Raw genomic sequence first — 20,793 nt, 5'->3', positions numbered from 1 at the left:
TCTACTTACATCCTGGTCATAACGCTTTCTGATTTCCGGGTGTGTCTGCTCTATTAAACAATCTACAAAACATGTCTAAAAGGGAAGAGAAAGTTATAATCTGTCAAGTTCAAAGGAAAATGAAAATCTACTGTGACCTCCTCCCGGAGCTCCTAACACACCATGTAATTTAGGGATGAGGAGAGGAAGAGGGGAACAAGGAGTATTATGGGACAACAAATGATTAACACGGAAGCCACAGGATTATTTTTAAATGAAAGATGAAATATTTCCTGGACAGGCATCCCCCAGGAAATGAAAACTTATAAAGTCAAAGTAAGGCTCAATTTCCCTTTTTCTGTCCAGATGTAGACACAAGGCTTAGGCATGCAAGTAGCTTAGGAACAGGTTCCACCTGCTACTCAGAAAAGCTAGAATTTCACAGCAATTTCATAAAAGGCACATGTTGACCCTGTCCCCCTTCCCCCATCCTGGTCCCCAAGTCATGATGTCCAGGTTTATGAACTCAAATCTCCACCTCTGTGACTCCGAGGGCTCAAAAGATGAGCAGATACAAAAAGAAATCTTGTTCTAAGCTGAAAGTTCTCCCACCTTGCCATGGTGGAGATGGCCACAAAGGGTCACATTTCTGATGAGCTCCGAGTTATCCATAAGATCTGCCAAGAAACTGAAAGAAGAAAGGAAACAAGAAAAGGGGCGTTGGCATAAGTTTTCAAGTGGAGAATAGTACAAAGGTGTTTCGGGTATTTTTGGCCAGAAACAGCTTTCCAACCAACTGGAGAATTCTCAGACAGAATGTCTACATCTACATAGTTCTGCCTCTGTGAACGAAACAGATTTATCCATGAGATAACACAATCTGGGAATGAAATATCTTGGGAATTTCAACAGTCAAATAATGAGATTTAAAAAAGAGGAAAAAGAAAACCAAATACCTGAACTAACACAGCTCCATGAGAACTGTCCCTTTAAAATACTTTAGGCTAGGGTTGTGACTATAGCTCAGTGGTAGAGCACCTGCCTCACATGAGTGAGGCACTGAGTTCGATCCTCAGCATCACATAAAAATAAACAAATAAAGATATTGTGTCCATCTACAACTAAAAAAAGAATACTAAAGCTTTAGGCTACACTGATAGCCCACTGATGCCAGGAGGACTTAAAATCATTTGGGAAGGGCTGGGGATGTGGCTCAAGCGGTAGCGCGCTCGCCTGGCATGCGTGCAGCCCGGGTTCAATCCTCAGCACCACGTACAAACAAAGATGTTGTGTCCGCCGAAAACTAAAAAATAAATATTAAAATTCTCTCTCTCTCTCTTTAAAAAAAAAATCATTTGGGAAGCTTCTTTTGGAATTGCTGTCAGAGCAGTTAACAGAGCATTCAAGAAAACCCCTGTCATTACTGATATTGAGCCCAGGGGACTTCCATTCTGGTTATAATCAGCACTGTCTTTCATATTTATCACCCATATTACTTATGGCAAGTAGCCTTTGGGATGACTATGGCTTTTTTTTAAAAAATATTTTTTAGTTTTAGGTGGACACAATATTTTATTTTCATGTGGTGCTGAGGATCAAACTCAGTGCCTCATACATGCTAGGCGAGCGTGCTACCACTTGAGCCACATCCCCAGCCCCTGACTATAGCTTTTTATGTGGCTCAAAGATCAGAGATTTTAAAAAATCATCACTGAGAATGCAAAGGAATATAAAGCAAATTTTTTTTAAACATTTTCAGTTGTTGATGAACATATAATTTCATGTATATATGTATGTATGCATGTATGTGGTGCTAAGGATAGAACCCAGTGCCTCACAAGTACTAGGCAAGTGCTCTACCTCTGAGCCACAACCCCAGTCCTGAAGCAAGTTCTTAAAGCTTCTGAAGGGTTGTTTTTAAAATATCTGAATGATGGCAGGTAAGCTGATTGTTTCAGAAGGTTCTCTACTTTTTTTTAGAAGTATAAGAGCCCCGCCCCCCATTTTTTGTGCTTGGGATGAGATTCTATTTAAAAACAAATAAAAAATAGTTTCATTACCTAATAGTGAGTCACAAGCACTTCAATACATGAGGACCTTAGAATTGGATTTTGTCAGTCAAAACGTTTCCAAATACAGTGTGCACACAAAAAGCTAAACCCTTCTACACACACTCCACTGTCTTGTGCCCTCCCTTTCAAAATAAAAAGCATTCAATTGGTCCCAAAATACTAAGCAGTCTTACTGAGTCAAAATTAGCTCTGGTGGCCACAATACTGATAATTATAATACCCCTCTCTGTTTCAAAGGCTGGCTTCCAAGAACAAATTAAAGGTGTGGAGGAAGAGGGAAACAGAGATTTGGATGAGGGCCAAGAGAAAAGTTAAGACTGAGCTTACATATCCCAGTAGCCAAATAAGCTGAGGGAAACTGTGACAAATTATGAAGAAATGCTGCCACAATCTACTAGCTACTTAAACCAAATACAACCTTCTTTCTGTCTCCATGAAAAAACAAACTCACACTGCTTCTACAGAGAAGTTCAAAGATCTTATAACTTACTCCATTTCATACACCGTGACAGGTAATGTCTGCTCCATCAGGGTGAATTTCTTGGTTTTCACTGGCTTAATAATGGGTTCTAAGGGGAGGAGGGAATGAAAAAGGTTATGATGTGCAAGTAGGCATAAACCATAAAAATACAGACCCCTATTTCATCAGACTGAGCTTTCAGAATGTATGATATAGAACATCAATTTAGGGCTGGGGATATAGCTCAGTTGGTAGAGTGCTTGCCTATATGCACAAGACCCTGGGTTCAAACCCCAGCACCACAAAAAAAAAAAAAAAAAAAAAGAACATCAATTTATTTTATTCTTAAGAATCACTCATGTTGAGAACGTTCTGGAAATGCTGTTTGGCACATGACAGTGAAGGATCTCAAATTGTGAACTGAAGAGTTTGCACTCTATTTGGTGGGAGGAGGGGGAGAAAGGTACAGATTAAGGTTAATGTCTGTTCAAAATCTCTCCTTACAGATATAAATGCAATTACTTTCCAAAACTTATAAGAGGTGGACAAATAAGCACTGTGAAGATTAGTAAAAGGGGTTGGGACTACTTAGATAGAAGAACTTATCAGACCACAGGGAGAACTTAATAATGGCCTTTAAGCATCTGAATAGGAATTAGACAAAAAAATAAAGCTTGTATGCTTAGTAATCAGCCAAAAGTTTTGATGACTATTAAGTGTTAATTGAATCTTAATCCAGAAACAGTACCTGAAAGTAGTAAAGAAAAACTGATCAGTTCATTCACTGAACTTTAAGATCTGTTGAAGGTTACAAAATGAAATGTTCATGTTTGGATGTCCCCCTCACATCCAGCGCCCTCTGCTGTACCTGTGAGAGGCTGGGTGTCCTCTTCCTGAACGATAGTCTCCACCTCAGGACCATACACCTCCTCCGCAGTGGGGTAATACTTCTTATCCTCATGCAACACCACCTCCATCCCAGGGTGATCGTCATCATGCTCTCCTATATCATCGTCATCCTCGTCATCATCCATCTGAAAGAGAGGAAAGGAGGATATATTGAACAGGCACATCTTTTCCTGCTCAATGACTGACTACAGTTGGGGATGGAGCTCAGAGGTAGACCTCTTGCCTAGCATGTGTGAGGCCCTGGATTTGATGTACAACACTATGAAACAAAAACAAAAACTGACTGCATCACATAAATAAAGGTACTGACTTCACATGCTGGTCATCTTTTTATTTCAAGTTCTTTGCCAGTGGGGAGGGTTCCACTCCTGTAAGATCTTTCACAAAGAGAACACTATAAGCCAAGGTTATGCCCAGCTCTCGTGTTTCAAATTTGCCCTTTCCTGAATGTGGGCCAATGGCCACAAGTGGATTGAGATTAGGGGAAAAAAACAAACAAACAAACAAACAAACTAAACCAAAAACTCCACTTTCTCCAGCAAAAACCAGGAGAAGGGGTAGGGTTGTAGCTCAGTGGTTGAGCGCTGGCCTCACATGCATGAGGCACTGGGTTCAATCCTCAGCACAACATAAAAAATAACTAAATAGGACTGGGGTTGTGGCTCAGTAGTAGAATACTTGCCTAGCATGTGTGAGGCACTAGGTTTGATTCTCAGCACCAAATATAAATAAATAAAATAAAGGTCCATCAACAACAACAAAATAATTTAAAAATTAATTAATTAATTAAAGATATTGTGTCCATCTACAACTAAAAAAATATTAAAACCCAAACCAAAGCAAACCAAAACAAAACAAAAAACCAGGAGGAGCTAGATAAAGAAATTGAGAACAAGTCCACACCTTTAAATTTTTCACTCAGATTTTTTTTTTTTGGGGTAATATTTATTGAGTTGTAGATGAACACACAGTATCTCTATCTATATTTATGTGGTGCTGAGGATCGAATCCAGTGCCTCACACAGGCAAGGCAAGCACTTTACAAATGAGCTACAGCCCCATTCCCTACAGATTTATTTATTTTTTATTTGTTTGTTTGTTTGTTTACGGGATTAGGGATTTGAGATTGACCGGGGACTTAGCACATGCTACACAAGTGCTCTACCACCAAGTGACACCCCCCAAACTTTTAAGATAGTCTAAGTTATTCAGGCTATTCTCAAACTTGCAATCCTCTTGCCTCAGGCTCCTGAGACAGAATTATTTCTGGAAAGTGTGCTGGAGATATAGCTCAGTTGTTAGGGTGCTTGCCTTGCATGCACAAGACCCTGGGTTCAATCCCCAGCCCTCCAAAAAAAAAAAAAAAAAAAAAGAATTAGTTCTGAAAAATAAGTTGGTAATAGGTACAGTGGTTCATGCCTATAATTCCAGCAACTCAGGAGGCTGAGGCAGGAGGATTCCAAGTTCAAGGCCAGCCTCAGCAACTTACAAAGGCCCCTCAAGCAAGCTAGTGAGACCCAGTTTCAAAATAAGGACTGGGGATGAGCTCAGTGGTAAAACACCCCCAGGTTCAATCCGAAATACCTAAAAGAAATAAATTGGTGGGCTGGAGTTGTAGCTCAGTGGTAGAGTGCCTGCCTAGCACATGTGAGGCACTGGGTTCGAACCTCAGCACCAAATAAAAAAATAAAATAAAGGTATCATGTCCATCTACAATAAAAGTATTTTTTTTAAATAAATAAGTTGGTTACAGGTAATAACAAGTATATGAAAACCCTCATATACTGCTAGTGGAAAATGGTGCAGCTGCTTTGGTAAACAGCTTGGTAGTTCCTCAAAATCTTAAACACAGAGTTAACTATGACCCAATATATTTTACTCTTAAGTACATACCCAAGACAAATAAAGACTTATAGATACACAAAAATTTCTACATGGATACTCACAGCAGCAAATAGCCATAAAACAGAAGCAACCCAAATGTTGATCAACTAATGAATGGATAAAAGAAATCTGTTGCTTTCATACTATATATATTTTTTTCAATACTGGCGATTGAACTCTAACACTGAGCTACAACTCCAATCCTTTTTATTTTTAGACAGAGTCTCACTAAATTGCTGAGGTTGGCTTCAAACTTACTGATCCTTCTGCCTCAGCCCCCTAAGTAGCTGGGAGTACAGGCATGGACCACCATGCCTTGCTACAAGAAACTATTATTTGGCAATGAAAGAAAAAAAATACTCATACATGCCATAAATGTGCTCTACATCAGTTTCTTTTTATTTTGCTGGGATTACAGGCATGCACCACTATGCCTGTCTTCTCTTTTGAAGAATTCAATTTTTTTTTTTTTTTTTGCCAATACTGGGGATTGAACCCAGAGCCTTGTATATGCAAGGCAAATATTCTACCATTGAGCTACAACCCTAACCCATTTCTTTTTTTTTTTTTTTAGACAGGGTCTCAAAACTCAAACTTGTGATCTTCCTGTCAGCCTCCTGAGTTAACTAGATAAAGCTGTGTGACACTGTGTCTGGCCGTTTTTTTTTTTTTTTTTTAAATATTTATTTTTTAGTTGTAAGTGGACACAATACCTTTATTTTATTTTTATGTGGTGCTGAGGATCGAACCCAGTGTCTCAAGCATGCTAGGCGAGCGCTCTAAATCTAAGCCACAACCCTAGCCCCTGGCCATTCTAACTTTACTGCTTCTTGGGCAGCAGTTCTCAATCAGGGCAATACTGCATCCTCTTTGGAACATTTGACAATGTCTAAAGACATTTTTTGGTTGGTATGATTGGATGTACATGTGGGATTTGGAAGGGAGAGGCCAAGGATGCTGCTAAACAACCTTCAATGCATTCAGTCCCCATGAATAAAATTACCTGGCCCCAAGGAGTAGTCCCAATGTCAATGGGGCTGAGGTTTAAAGACCCTTCCCTAGGGGTTTTGAGCAAAGAAGGGTTTTGCTCTGATTTTTACTTCAAAAGAAACCATCTGGGGGCTGAGACATGTAGCTCAGTGAATCCTCACTACAGTAAAAAAAAAAAAAAAAAAAAAAAAAGAACCACTCTAGTCCCTATCCTGAGAATATACTAGAAAGAAGGCGATTAGTTAAGAGGTTACTGCAGTAATTTAGGAGAGATGATTGTGGTAGTGGCTTTGACCACATCAACTGTGAAATTTGCTGGTTCATTTTTTTAGTACCAGAGATTGAACCTTCAGGTGTTCTACCACTGACCTCTACCACTCAGCCCATTTAATTTATTTTGAGACAGGGTCTCACTAAGCTGCCCAGGCTGACCTCAAACTGAAAAATGTTTTCTATTTTTTTTTCCTTTAGTTGTAGTTGGACACAATACCTTTATTTTATTTATTTATTTTTATGTGGCACTGAGAATTGAACCCAGGGCCTCGCACATGCTAGGCAAGCGTTCTACCGCTGAGCCACAACCCCAGCCCCCCCAAAATGTTTTCTAATGAATAAAAATAGATGTGATAAAAAAGAGAAGAGAAGAGGCCTGAACAACTGGAGATGATATTGTATTTAGTAAGCAGAGGAAATCTGTAAGAGCAGATTGTGGGCACAAGCTCAGAAGCTAAGTTTTAGATATGCTAAGTTTGAGATTCTCTTATAGTTTAAGTTGAGAAGCCAAGTTGGAAATTGGATATATAAACCTAAGGTTCAAGAGAAAGATGCAATTTGGAAATATCAATCTCAGAGTTCTCAGTGCACAGAAGCTACCTGATAAGACTTGATGAGATCACCAGGACAGTGAGTGTATGCAGAGAACAGGAAATATCCTACTGACATGTGGAGGTCAAGGACATGAAGAAGAATAAGTAGCAAAGACATAAGAAATAGCTAGTGAGGAACAAACCTAGAGGATTCTCTGGAAGCCAATGGAAGAGAGTATTTAAGGAGGAGGGAATGGCTGGCTGGATCAGATGCTTCAGGCTTGTCAAATAAGAAAACTAGAAACTGACCTTTGAATCTGTCAGGATAGAGATCACTGGTAACCTCAACAACAGTAGTTTCTGAGGAGTCAGGGAAGCAAAAGGAAGGAAGTGGGCTTGAGAGAAAATGGAAAGACAAATCAATTTGGAGACAGCCAGTACCAAGAACTCTTTTTTTTTTTTTGGTATGGGATTGAACTCAGGGGCACTCAACCACTGAGCCACATCCCCAGCCCTATTTTGTATTTTATTTAGAGACAGGGTCTCACTGATTTGCTAAGTGCCTCACTGTTGCTGAGGCTGGCTTTGAACTTGCAATCCTCCTGCCTCAGCCTACAGAGCCATTGGGATTATAGGCGTGTGCCACCCCGCCCAGCCTCAAGAACTCTTTTGAGGGCTGCAGTTGTGGCTCAGTGGTGGAGTGCTTGCCTAGCATGTGGGAGGCCCTGGATTTCATCCTCAGCACCATATAAAATTAAATAAAATAAAAGTATTGTGTCCACCTACAACTAAAATGATAAATTAAAAAAAAAAATTCTTTTGAAATGTGCTGTATTGGAAGGCAGAGAAATAGAGAGGTAATTGAAGGGGCTTAGAGAGTCAAGGGAGGATTTTAGGATAAAATAACATGACTGTATACTGATAGGAATGATCCAGTAGAGAAGGAAAACTGATGATGCTGGAGAGGCAGGGGAGAATTGCTGAGTGAAGGTCTTGAATGATGAGAAGGGACAGGTCTAGTTTCTAGTAGACAGAAACATAAATGAATCATCCACAAGAAAGGCAGGCAGGCATTCTTTATGGGTACAGACCAGGGAGGTAGGTACATATAATGGTGGGTTCTTGTTTTCCTTCACACAAATTCTACATGCCAACCTCTTTCTTAAAAAGAACAAAAAACCCTCCAGTGGTGAGCTGACTGGCTACCTCCTACCACCTGCACACTCTACTTCTACTCAAGTAGCCTGAGATTACCTTAGCTCTTTTGGCAGCCGAACATATCCTACTGATAATAACTCCAAAATAGCAGTCAAGCCAGTTTTCTCCTGTTCCATGCTGCTGAATGTATTATAAATCTAACTGGAGGATTTTATGTAATAATTTCTGACTGCCTGTAATCATTTCTACCTGAGATCTTGACAGCAGCTCAAACTTAACAAGTCTAAAATACAACTAAACAAGCAACCTTTTATCATTTCCTTTTGTCTGTTAATAACCAGTTTTCCTCTAGACACTCCAGTTTCCCTCATTCTCTCTTCTTGCATGCAAACAATGGCCCAACTCCACAACTTCATGCACTTGTTGAGACTATTGTGATGAATTCCTGGCTAATCTCCAGTCCTCCCAACTCTCCTTTCAGTAAAGAAAGGTCTTTTAGTAGCTTTTTCATTACTATGATCAAAAAGACCTGGCAAAAACAATAGGAGGAGAAAAAGTTTATTTGGGGGCTCATGGTTTCAGAAGTTTCAGTCCATAGAGGGCTGATTCCATTCCTCAGGGCCTGAGATAAGGTAGAACATCATGGTGGAATGGTGACAGAGGAAAGCAGTTGAGAACACTGCACCAGGATATGAGAGCTCTGCTCAATAAGGACAAAATCCCTACCCCAAAGGTAAGCCCTGCAGGGACTCACCTCCTCCAGCCACACTCTACCTGCCTAGAGTTACCATCCAGTTAATTCCTATCAGGGGATTAATGTACTGATTAGCTTAGGAGTCCCAAAACCCAATCATTTCACCTCTAACTTCTCATGCATTGCTCATGTCATGAGCTTGGGGGGGGGGGACACTTAATATCTAAATTATAATAGAAGGGTCCAGCATTGTGCTTGAACCATGTCATCTCTCACTTTCAGTTCTCCATTCAAATCCTTCAACCTCTGGCCTCATGTCCTCTGCTTCAGATCCACAGCTGCCCTTCAGGAACCATGCTATGGTGATGTGGAGAAGTAGTCCTGCCTTTACATACTACCTATCCCTGGGCCCCAGCTCACTGAACTCCTCTCTAGAACGGACACCCTTCTTTCCTATTTACATTATTAAAATCTTACGTATTTCTTTATAATTCTATACCACAATAAATTTTTTTTAACATTTATTTTTTAGTTGTAGTTGGACATAATATCTTTATTTTATTTATTTATTTTTATGTGGTGCTGAGGATTGAACCCAAGGCCCCACATATGCTTGGCGAGCACTCTACCGCTGAGCCACAACCCCAGCCCCCACACACAATAAAAAATTTAAAAATAATTCTATGCATCTCATGTGGATTAGGCTATAGACCTTAATTCTGCTGTAAGAGTACAGACTTGCTCAGTCATTCTGAATAGTAATCTGACAGTATTTAGTATCAAAATATTACCTAAGTAGAAACATTTCTTTTTTTTTCCTTTGGTGGTACTGGGGATTGAATTCAGGACATCAAGAATGCTTGACAAGCACTCTACCACTGAGCTACATCCCCAGCCCCTAAAAACACATTTAATTTGTATAATTCCATAATCAGCAACTCTGTTCAAAGGAATATAATACTCCTCAAAATTTTCACATCATGCATTAAGGGACACAACTAAGAAAGGTCACTGCAGTGTTATCTGTAGTGAGGAAAGGCTTGGTCCAGGTAACCTGGGTGTCTATCACTGAGAGAATGATGCACACAAGGAAGAACTGAGCAGATGTCACAGACCAAATGTACTCACAGAAACGAATGGATCCTAAAATGCACTAGTCATCACAATCATCATTTCTACATTTTTCTCTATATTTTTATTAATAGCTTTGGTGAGATAAGACCCACTTTCCACATGCAATTCACTCCTTCACTCCTTTTTTTTTTTTTTCCTTCTTATGCTGGGGTTTCAACCTAGGGCCCTGTGCATGCAAGGCAGACACTATACTACTCCATATCTTCAGCCCACAATCCATCCATTTCAAGTGCATCATTCAATGGGTTTTGGTGTCTTTACAGAATTGTGCAACCATATCTACAATCAATTTTAGATCACTTTAATTAGCCCCAAAAAGGAGTTCCATACCCTTAAGTTATCACCTCCCAATTCCATCCCCAACCCAGACTACCACTAATTGTTCACTTTCCATCTCTATAGACACCTATCCATTCTTTGGCTCCAGTATGAAAGTTATTTCTTTAGATATCTTTCTTGGTCATCCCAGTCAGAAATTATTTCTCACATACTATTACTACAGCCTGAAGTTAATATAACTTAAACAGCATACTCCTCTTCCCCTGCTTTGTATTATAAATATTTTTGTATTTTTATCTCCCCCAGTTAGTAGAAGGTTTCCTGTGGGCAGGGGCAGTATCTCTGCTCTCTCTGCATCATGATTTCTTGAACACAGTAAAGAGCTTCATAAATATTTAACAAATGAATTTATTGAGCTTTAGTCTGGAATTCAGGTTTATTGGGATCACTCTGAATTCAAATATATTAGCTTATGTCCCAAATAAGTTTTATAAACTTCCATTTTGTATCTTCACCCAAGTCATTAATGATAAGGTTGAAAAAGACAAATCAAGCACAGATGCCTAAAACATGTCACAAGAGCTCTGGTGGCAATACTTTCTGGGTTCCATTGTTCAATCAGCTGCAGCATTCCCTAATTGTACTCTGACATAGCCAAATCTTTTCACAAGGACAGCATGAGCCACAGTGCTTAATTTGGAAAAGGGGTAAAATGGAATGAGGACAGAAAACTTTTCTCTATGCAGGGATTGAATGAGAATGTATTCATGAATTACTTATTATTATGGATGCATATCACACTATCACATTTACTAATCTAAAATGTGGCACATTATCTCCATCTTTAAAAATCGGAATGAGCTGTATAATTTACTTTTTGGTACGTCAGTCACTCCCTACAGTTAAAAGATGACCACATTGAGCTTATCTCTGCAAGGTCTTCCCTACACCTCAGCCAAAATATAAATCACCTGGCCCTACAGATCTGAACACACATCTAAGGTTGCAAAACGTTCTCCTTTCACGTCACATCACCTATATGGCTTCAACTTTTCTTTTTCTTTTTTTTTAAGAGAGAGGGAGAGAGAGAAAGAGAGAGAGAGAATTTTAATATTTATTTTTTAGTTATTGGCGGACACAACATCTTTGTTTGTATGTGGTGCTGAGAATCGAACCCGGGCCGCACGCATGCCAGGCGAGCGCGCTACCGCTTGAGCCACATCCCCAGCCCCCAACTTTTCTTTTTCTTCCAGTTTATTCTATCCTTTTTTAGTTTGATGAATATTTTTCCCAATTGAAAAGATAGATGGAGCCAGAATTTCTGTTCTACTTTCTTGCTATCCCATGACTATCACAGCTCCCTAAGCACTGCTAATCCAGACTAATTCACTGTTAACAACAGGCCTTTCTACCTCTAGATTACGTTCTGAATAATTGTAAAACAAAAAAGCCACCTTAGGTAGGCTGGGGTCATAGCTTAGTGGTAGAATGCTCGCCTCACACATGTGAGGCACTGGGCTTGATCCTCAGCACCACATAAAAAAATATAAATAAAGATATTATGTCACAACATCTACACACACATACACACACACACAAAAAGCCACCTCAGGTGTCTTTTGCAAGCCTCAGATCATATGGATTACATTTTCCATAGCCTTCCTCAAGGGGAATCAAAGAAGTCTATACTCTCCCTTTTATTGTTTTTGTGCATTTTTACAAACCTAAGCTTGAAGGGCTGGGATCGTGGCTCAGTGGTAGAGTGCTTACTTTGCGCATGTGAGACCCTGGGTTTGATCCTCAGCACCACATAAAAATAAATAAGTGAAATACAACCATATATATATATATATATATATATATATATATATACATATATATATATATTTTAAACCTAAGCTTGTAAATTATATTGTTATATTGTGTGCATGTACGAATATGTAACAAATCCCATCATTAAATACAACTATAATGCATCAATTAAAAAATATGGGGAAGGCTGTGTGTGGTGGTGCAAGCCTATAATCCCAGCAGCTCGGGAGGCGTAGGTAGGAGGATGGTAAGTTCAATGCCAGCCTCAGCAACTTGGCAAGGCCCTAAGCAATTCACTGAGACCCTGTCTCTAAATAAAATACAAAAACAGGCTGGGGATGTGGCTCAGTGGTTGAGTGTCCCAAGGTTCAATCTCCAGTACCAAAAACAAAAAATATGGGCGGGGGGGAGACCTGAGCTTGTGAGGGAGGTCCCAGTGTAGACGTTCTTAGAAAAGCTGATTACCTTTTCTTTTTTTCAAATTTTTTAAAATCTTTTTTTTTAGAGAGAGAGAGAGAGAGAGAGAGAGAGAGAATTTATTTATTTATTTATTTTAGCTTTCGGCAGACACAACATCTTTGTTTGCATGTGGTGCTGAGGATAGAACCCGGGCCACACGCATGCCAGGCAAGCGCGCTACCGCTAGAGCCACATCCCCAGCCCAGAAAAGCTGATTACCTTTTCTAACCTGGAATTACACATGATTGTCAAAAGATACTTCAGGCAAATGGAAGAAGAGCTACTTTCAGATGAACCAGAGCTCAGAATATAAACCACCTCATCGGGCTGGGGTTGTGGCTCCTAGTAGAGCACTCGTCCAGCAGGTGTAAGGCCCCAGGTTCGATCCTCAACACCACATAAAAATAAATAAATAAAATAAAGGTATTAAAAAAAAAATAAACCTCATCAGTGAAACTATCTTATATTCCCTTTTGGATCTTTAGTAGCTGAGTTTTTGTGGGGCAGTATAAGTCAGGCTGTAAAAAAGGCAATGTTAAGAGATACACACAGGGTATTATGGAAATACAGAGGATTCAGAACTTTACTGATCTTTTTAAAAGAGAGATGATAAAAAGCAATATGTTTGTTGTACCTCATCAAGATCTTTGGTCTCTCTGCCCAATTCATCATCATCTTCATCAGAGTCAAGTTCTGGCCCAATATAATTTCCAAATTCATCATATAAGTCAGTATCCATGATGCTAAAATTCAAAGAGAGAAGAGTTAGATTCTGGAAAGATAATCAAAGACTCCATGGCAAACACTTGTATTTCGACTTCTAAGGTTGGCCAGATACCTCTTATGCCCCTTTTCCAGATGTGACTAATGACTGATTAACCTATTGACTAATTCCCTGCAAATCCCAGTACCTTCCCCACCTCTATGCCCTACTCACTGTCCTACTTCCATACTCTCTCCTCCATTTCTTTTTTTTCCAAATATATTTTTTAGTTGTAGATGGACACAATACCTTTATTTATTTTTATGTGGTACTGAGGATTGAACCCAGTGCCTCACAGTGTGAGGCAAGTGTTCTACCACACTACTAACATTGTCCTATATAATCACAACACAACCACCATAATTGAAAAATGTATACTAGCACAGAATTACCACCTAATACACATATTCCATTCAAGTTTTACAAATTGTTCCAATAATGTCCTGCACAACCAAGGATCCCATCCAGGATTACCATCTGCATTTAGCTGATGTGTTTTTATTCTCATTCAATCTAGAACGGTTTCTTAGTCTTTCTGGACTTACATGACTTTTGAAGATTACAGAAAAAAAAAAAAAAGACTCCCATTAAGTGCCTGCAGAAACTTTTCTAGAAGGCTGTTCATGGAACAAATCAAGTTAATTTCTGTTTCAGAACCATTGCACTTGTCATTCTCTTTTGCCCCTTGGATATTTATACCTTGTTACTTTATTAAAACGTCACCTTTTCTGTCACTTTTTGAAGTCCTCCATACATGCTTTCCAACCTCCGCTTCTACTGTCTTGTTAACATTTACCGCTAACTCATTTATAGTAATTTGTTTGCTGTTCATTTCTCCCAACTACAATTTAAGCAATGACTTTGTTTTGTTTACTTTGAACAGTGCCTGGCACAAAACAGTCGCCAATAAGTATCTGTTGAGTGAATTATGACTCCAACACTTGCACATATAGACTTTCCCACAAATACCCCAAACCCGGATCTCTTGTGTACTAAATCTGCATTTCTCCGCTAGACTTCAGGCTCTCAAAGGTGGGAACTTGGCAAAGAAGGGATTAAGTCGGCATAGATGGAGGAGGAAGAAAGGGGACTGGATAGTTAGAGCCTAGCCTGTGCCCACTGACAGGACGTTACCCACTGAGGAAACAAGGAAAGCCCGGAACCGGTGCGCATGTGTCGATCCCGCTCCAGGCCTCAATTTACCCATTTGTGAAGAGAAAGGGACAGAAAGTATACAACATCTCTCCAGATATGACATTCTTTAATTTCCCATTCCACCCGGAAAAAAAAAAAAAAAAAACCCTTCCAGAGCGCTTACCCCGCGGCAGCTCACCTCCCGCCCGCTCAGCCAAGTGCTCCGAGTCGGCCCCTGGACACCGCGCTTCCGTCCCACGCCGCTACAACGTCTGCGCCCGCCGCCAGGAAGGACCTCGCAGACGCCACGATTGCGTTTCTCGGAGGACTGACCTCTGCCTGCGAATCTGCTCCGAGGACTGCTGACCGCGAAGACAGGAACCGGCAAAGTGGACTTGTGGGTCTCCAAATATAGGCCTGCGCTGCTCCAAAGAAAGTGAGGTCTGAGGACGCAGAAATATGATCAGGCGTCTCGGAGCCACCCTGAAAGGGGGCCTTCGGACCGGTCATGCGGGAAGACGGTTGGCGTAGTTGCCGGGCAACCACCGTGGTGGGGAGAAGAACGCGCTGAGCTGTCTTCCGGTTCTAGCATATCAGGGATCCCCAAAGAAAACAAGGGGACCAACGCCAGGGTCGCGAGGGTGAGGGACTGGAGGCTGAGTAATAGGAAAGGAAGAGCTGTTCTATTCATTCGATGACAGGAAAGGCCTCAGAACTGGATAGAAAGCCACACAAGGTGTCGGGCTTATAGTCTCAGCTACTTAGGAGGCTAAACCAGGAAGATAAAAAAACAAACAACAACAGCAACAAAAACCTGGACAGGAACGGGATACCTAGATTCAGTTGCTGACCAACCCAACTCCCTTCTCAGCATTCAGCTTCTCCACGTCGAGGTGGGGGTCAAGGTGGTCATGGGGTTGATTGTAGACCTCCTGCTTTCCTGCTCTACTGCTGTTCCTGGGTGAACCACAAAATCTAGCTCAACTTACCAGGAATCTGAAGCTCAGGAAGGTCTCACAAGTAAATGCCAGAGCCCAGACTGGAACCCATCTGGAAGATTTTCTTGTAGAAAAGGATGTTAGTCTCTGCCCTGAGACTACAAAAGTACAACAGCAGAACTAAAGACTTTTCCCATGTACTTAGACATCTGTGCCTCCAGCCTTGGGTTGGACAGAGAGATTTGGGGATGGAGATTATTGAGCTCCTTCTTCTGATACTTCAGTTTCCTGTTCATTCATTGCTTCTGGTTTGGGTTAAAACTATCTTTTCCCAATAAAGATATTTCAGGAAGGATGCAATGCTATCTCTGGGCTCTGGTAGCTAACAAGACTCCTGCTTTTGTGTGATATCCCCAATGGAACAACTTGTTATGGAGTGATCCTATGTGGAAGAATGAATGGCCTGAATTCTGAGATCCAAATGCCTCTTCAGCTAAAGCACCAAAATTATTATTTTTGTGGAGCTGGGGATCAAACCCAGGGCCTTGCACATGCTAGGAAAGTGCTTTACTACTGAGCTATAAATATTTTTAGAGTAGAGAACAAAATCAAGACAGGGCTCCAAATTGAAAGCCAGAATTCTGTATTTTCAGTGACAAGTCTTATATAAGCCCTCCCTGTGCAACTCAACTTGTATAAAGTAGAAAGCCAGGTTTTTGTAATGCTTGCTAAGATAAGTGTCATAATGTTTTGGGGTCATTTTGTGTTTAAAGAATCCAGAGGTGGGGCTGAGTTTGTGGCTCATTGGTAGAATGCTTATTTAGCACATGCAAGGCCCTGGTTTCAATCCTTAGCACCACATAAAAATAAATAAATAAAATAAAGATATTGTGTCCATCCACAACTAAAATATAAATATGAAAAAATAATCCAGAGGCATCCTCCTTTTCCTGATATTGGCCCTCTACTAATGTTCATTCCCTATGCCTTCCTTCCCAGGAACAGGCCATGGAAAGGAATGATGTTATTGACTTCAAAGCTTTGGAGAAAGAGCTGCAGGATGCGCTCGCTGCTGATGAGAAGTACAAACGAGAGAATGCTGCCAAGCTACGGGCAGTGGAACAGAGGGTGCCTTCCTATGAGGAGTTCAGGTTGGCTCACTGCCGTTTTTCTCAGGCCGTCCTGCTAAGATGGGCTACAGTAGTTAACAGCAAGCACTCTGGAATCAGATCATTCTGAGCTCCTGGCCTCAACCTCTACTACTGGTGTAATCTTCTGAAAGTTCCTTAATCTCTCTGAGCCTCAATTTTTTCATCTGTAAAGAGAATAACTTTTGTTATAATTAAATAAGCTATTGCATGTAAGATTCTGAACACAGTATCTGGCTTCATGTGCAGAGTTTGAAAACTTTTAGCTATACTGCTATCATAGTTGTCATATTATCCTGTCAACAGGTTCAACCTTACATCAGGCAAAACCTAACTGCCTCCCTCCCAAGACACAGCACTAAGTTCACCACCCATTCTCTGTCCTTTATCTATAGGAGTATTGTCCTTGCATCACATCTGAAGCCTCTGGAGCGGAAGGACAAGATGGGAGGAAAGAGAACTGTGCCCTGGAATTGTCACTCTACTCAAGGGCAGCCTTCCCAAGATGTGGCCACCGAAATCTCCCAGGTAGGTAAGGCCCACCTTCTTTAGACTAGCAGAATGCTCTGTCCTAAAGCTCCAACCGTGTCTTCTTACAACACATACTTCTTCCTTTTATCTCATGGAAGACAACAGAGACAGGATTTTGCCTCTAGTCACAGAAAGAAAAGCAACCACGAGATGATAGGGCTGAGATGAACTGAGCAGAATGAGTCAGAAAGCAAGGTAGGTAGGTCTCCTTCCATCAGTCTTTTGACTTTCATTCCTACATCAGAATTGGATAACTCAGCTTCTGAGATAGATCATAGATAGCACAACAATCCTGTGGCAGTTTTGGGAGAGAGACCCAGTCTGTCAGGTCCTTGACACTCACTTTGTGTTCCTTTCTCTCTTCCTTAGATTTCCCATTAAATCCTTCACCCTTCTCAGAACAAATACTGATCTACTATTGAAAACCAGAGCTACGTCCCATTCATCAGTAGGAAAATCCCAGCATAAGTGAGAATCCAGGCCAAATCATGGCTTGGATTCCTTGGGCCCTCCCTCTCTCACATCCCCAGTTCCCTCCTTTGAAAATGAGACCCACAGGCACAGTAGCCTACCCAGTGCTTAGAGAACAATCCCAGAGTTAAGATGAAAACCCACAGGCTCCCCTTAACCTCACTGTCATAGAGCAACCAGGAGAGCTCTTGACCCCCTTTGCTTCCTTTGTGACCTAGGAGAAAGTCCCCTTCCAGCCTGAGACCTCAGCAGAATTCTACCGAGATTGGCGACGACACTTGCAGAGTGGACCAGAGCGCTACCAGGCCCTGCTGCAGCTTGGAGGTCCCAAACTGGGTCACCTCTTCCAGACAGATGTGGGGTTTGGACTTCTAGGGGAGCTGCTCATGATACTGAATGATCATGTGAGGCCAGCTGATAGGATGACAGTGCTGGGGGTCCTTCGCAGCCTGGCCGGCACGGGACGCTTTACCCTGAACCTGAGCCTCCTGAGCCATGCTGAGCAAGAGGGTTGCCGGGGCTTGTTTCAGAAGCTGCAGGCCATGGCTACCCCCAGATCTTTGCAGGAGGGGGGCTGTCCAGACAAACAGGCTGTGGAGGAGCAAGATGGTGGGCTCCAGGAGGAGGAGGGGCTCCTGCAGGAGCTATTAGGGCTGTACCAGATTCACTGATAGGACTGCCCTCAGAGTCCCTCTCAGAAGACCACCCTGACCTGCTTTCCTGATGTTTGACAGTGCTGCCTCCCTGGCTGACATGAGCTTCAATGATCAACAGAGACATTTTTTTGGTGGTTGTCTTGGGGTTTCTGCAGGACTATAATGAGAAACCCACATCTACTTCTCTTCTCAGCTTGGAATTTTCAGAGAAAAAACTTGAATCAAGTCTCTCTAACTTTTCCAGTCACTGTATCTATCTTTTGAACTGTGTGAATCCACAGGACAGAAAAGGGTCCAGGAGGTTGAAATCAGTTTTGCTTCCCACCCTTTTTGAGTCTAACCCACTGGCCATGAGAGATGGATGTGTTTCCAACCAAATTCGGGTGATACCAGGTACAGCCTCCACTCAGAAAAAGAAAAAAGCAAACTTGTTAATCTTTCATGGCAAATAAACACTGATACTCATAATTCTTTAATCAGAATATTTGTAGCTCGAAGTCAGTGAATTGATATTTAATTAACAGTGACCAAATGCTACTTCATTTCAGGCGCAGAATTTTTCTCTAAGGGCTGAGTTCTTGTGCAGGTTGGGGAAGCCCCAAGCCATTAACTTAGGTCCAATGTCCTGGATGGCCAGGTGTATTGGAGGGAAGGCTTCCAGACTGATGGAAGGGAAGATATTTTATATGGGGCAGGTCGGGCAGGGCCTAGATCAGTGAAGCACAAGGGCCTTATGGCTCAATCTGGTTTTCCTTGATCCATTCTTGGAGCAGTGGGAGTGCCAGTGTTCTAGAAAGGTGAGTGAAGGCCAAGTTCTAGAATGATTTTCCCTCGAGATCAGGCCTGGAACATTCCAAGGACATCTAGTACATCAGTTGGAAATAAATTGCCTTGCATTTGGCTGCTTCCTGTGAAGACTGTTGCTTATTTTCCTGGCTGCTTAGTTCTTTCCTCAAATAGAGGCCTCTTCTTGGCAGTGATTTCTAGAAACCCCATAGGTGTTCAGTGCCTTGTTTTTTTTCCCTGCCCCTCTGTCCCTCCCTCCTGTAGATATGAGCCTGGCCCACACCACTGTGCTCCTATGGGCCTGGGCCAGTCTCCAGGCCTTTGAAATAGTGGAGAAGGAGAACATTTTTCTGAAGACCCCCTGCCCTGCTTTCCTTATGTTTGACAATGCTGCCTACTTGGCTGACATGAGCTTTGAGCTTCCCTGTCACTGCAAGCCTGAGGAGGTGCCGGCTGTAGTCTGGTACTATCAAAAGCATGTGGGTAGCAGCCACACCAAAGTGCTGACAGACTTTGATGGGCGTGTGCTGACCGAGGCGGCCCAGGTGCGTGTGGGCAGTGACATGCTAGTCCGTTTCAGCATCCGCATGTTTAGCCTGTTGGTTTTCCGAGCCCAGCCTGAGGACTCAGGTCTATACTTCTGTGGCACCCGCAAAGGGGAATACTTTTATGCCTATGATGTGGACATCCAGAGCAATGAGGGAATGGTGGCGACCTTCAAGGACATGGGCCAGAAGCCCTTTGCTGATGAGTACTATGGGAACCTCCATGTCTTCACCACCTTCTGGGAGTGGACCCCTTGTGACCGCTGTGGGGTGCGTGGGGAGCAATGGCGCATTGGCCTCTGCTACCTGCAGAGCCCTGACCTCTCCCCACGGTACCTGAGGACACAGTCTGATGTGGTGTCCTGTGGTTCACAGGCTGTGCCTAAAAGACTACGCACCACAGTCAGGGACCACATGCCTGAGTTGCTGGTTCAGAGCTGCCTGGTGCCCTGCGAAAAGAAGAACCGGTTCCGGGAGAGTGTGCTGGCTATATACAACTACGTGTCCAAAGTGGGTAGCAAGCCTTGGGTGCCCAAAGTGCCCATTCAGTTTCACCAGCAGAGACTGGGCCATGGACTCATCATCTCCTGTCCTGGGGCCCGGCCAGAGCATGCTGTGGCTTGGGACAAGGACCACCAGCACCTCTACCGCACACAATACCTAAAAGGTGTCAACAGATCCATGAGAGTATTCATTGACCATGGCAACCAGCTCCACATTCGCTTCACCCAGCTAAGTGACCGGGGCATTTACTATTGTTGGCGGCAAGGGGTGCAGATCGCTGGGTTTCGACTCAGTGTGACATCCCGAGGGCCCTACCCAGCCTCACTGTCTGACCCTGAGACTCGTGCTGCTGTGGAGCTCACCCTGATAAGCTATCTTCTCATCACGGCAATTTTTGTCACCGTTCACCTCTGTCGTTGCTGCTGTTACTCATTTCGCTTTCGTCCCATGTTCTCACCCTAGGCTCTCTCTTCCCAAGCTCTGAAGACCAGTTGTGCTTCAATGTGTTTGTTAAATGATACCAGATGCCTCTGGGTAGGCGTCCTGGGCTGGGACATGTGGCAAGAAGATGCAGACAAATCTATTAGTTACAATCTGCTTCCCAATTTCATGAGCAGGTATGGGGCCTGATCTGGGAAGTGGGGAAACCTAAAGCAGGTGATAGCTTGGGGACTGAGGAGA

At 42.3% G+C, this 20,793-nt stretch overlaps 3 protein-coding genes across 6 annotated transcripts in view; 2 read left to right on the top strand and 1 right to left on the bottom strand.

Moving 5' to 3' along the window:
• Positions 1-14,868, bottom strand: part of Eftud2 (elongation factor Tu GTP binding domain containing 2) — a 42,693-nt gene extending 27,825 nt beyond the window's left edge. Inside the window, exons 1-6 of one of the 2 annotated variants that reach the window (XM_078041964.1) lie at positions 14,733-14,868; positions 13,271-13,379; positions 3,380-3,545; positions 2,542-2,620; positions 592-667; positions 10-75 (exon numbers count right to left, since the gene is read on the bottom strand). In XM_078041964.1, coding sequence (XP_077898090.1) covers positions 10-75; positions 592-667; positions 2,542-2,620; positions 3,380-3,545; positions 13,271-13,375 — 492 coding nt within the window. In that variant the 5' untranslated portion in view covers positions 13,376-13,379; positions 14,733-14,868. Of the gene's footprint in view, positions 1-9; positions 76-591; positions 668-2,541; positions 2,621-3,379; positions 3,546-13,270; positions 13,380-14,717 lie in introns of both variants that reach the window. The other variant, XM_078041963.1, reaches the window with a different exon arrangement.
• Positions 14,869-14,888: 20 nt separating this feature from the next.
• Dnaaf19 (dynein axonemal assembly factor 19) lies at positions 14,889-19,192 on the top strand. 3 transcript variants are annotated; one of them, XM_040268685.2, is made up of 4 exons: positions 14,889-15,174; positions 16,471-16,622; positions 17,015-17,147; positions 17,840-19,192. In XM_040268685.2, the coding sequence occupies exons 2-4, from the start codon at positions 16,480-16,482 to the stop codon at positions 18,290-18,292; spliced, it is 729 nt and encodes a 242-aa protein (XP_040124619.2). In that variant the 5' UTR covers positions 14,889-15,174; positions 16,471-16,479; the 3' UTR covers positions 18,293-19,192. The 3 variants fall into 3 exon arrangements, with proteins under 3 accessions (XP_040124619.2, XP_021584017.2, XP_077898092.1); XM_021728342.3 differs by having other exon boundaries at positions 14,889-15,426; XM_078041966.1 differs by having other exon boundaries at positions 14,889-15,426; positions 17,015-17,151; positions 17,840-18,014.
• Positions 19,193-19,312: 120 nt separating this feature from the next.
• On the top strand, positions 19,313-20,630 carry Fam187a (family with sequence similarity 187 member A). Its single transcript, XM_005328260.4, has one exon. It carries the CDS (start codon positions 19,330-19,332, stop codon positions 20,572-20,574), a length of 1,245 nt encoding a protein of 414 aa, XP_005328317.2. The 5' UTR covers positions 19,313-19,329; the 3' UTR covers positions 20,575-20,630.
• The last annotated feature ends 163 nt before the right edge of the window (positions 20,631-20,793 follow it).

The sequence above is a fragment of the Ictidomys tridecemlineatus genome, chromosome 3, assembly GCF_052094955.1.
Source record: "Ictidomys tridecemlineatus isolate mIctTri1 chromosome 3, mIctTri1.hap1, whole genome shotgun sequence".
Lineage (NCBI taxonomy): Eukaryota > Metazoa > Chordata > Mammalia > Rodentia > Sciuridae > Ictidomys > Ictidomys tridecemlineatus.
Note: the sequence above shows the minus strand (reverse complement) of the source record. Positions and strands in the feature narration are given on the sequence as shown.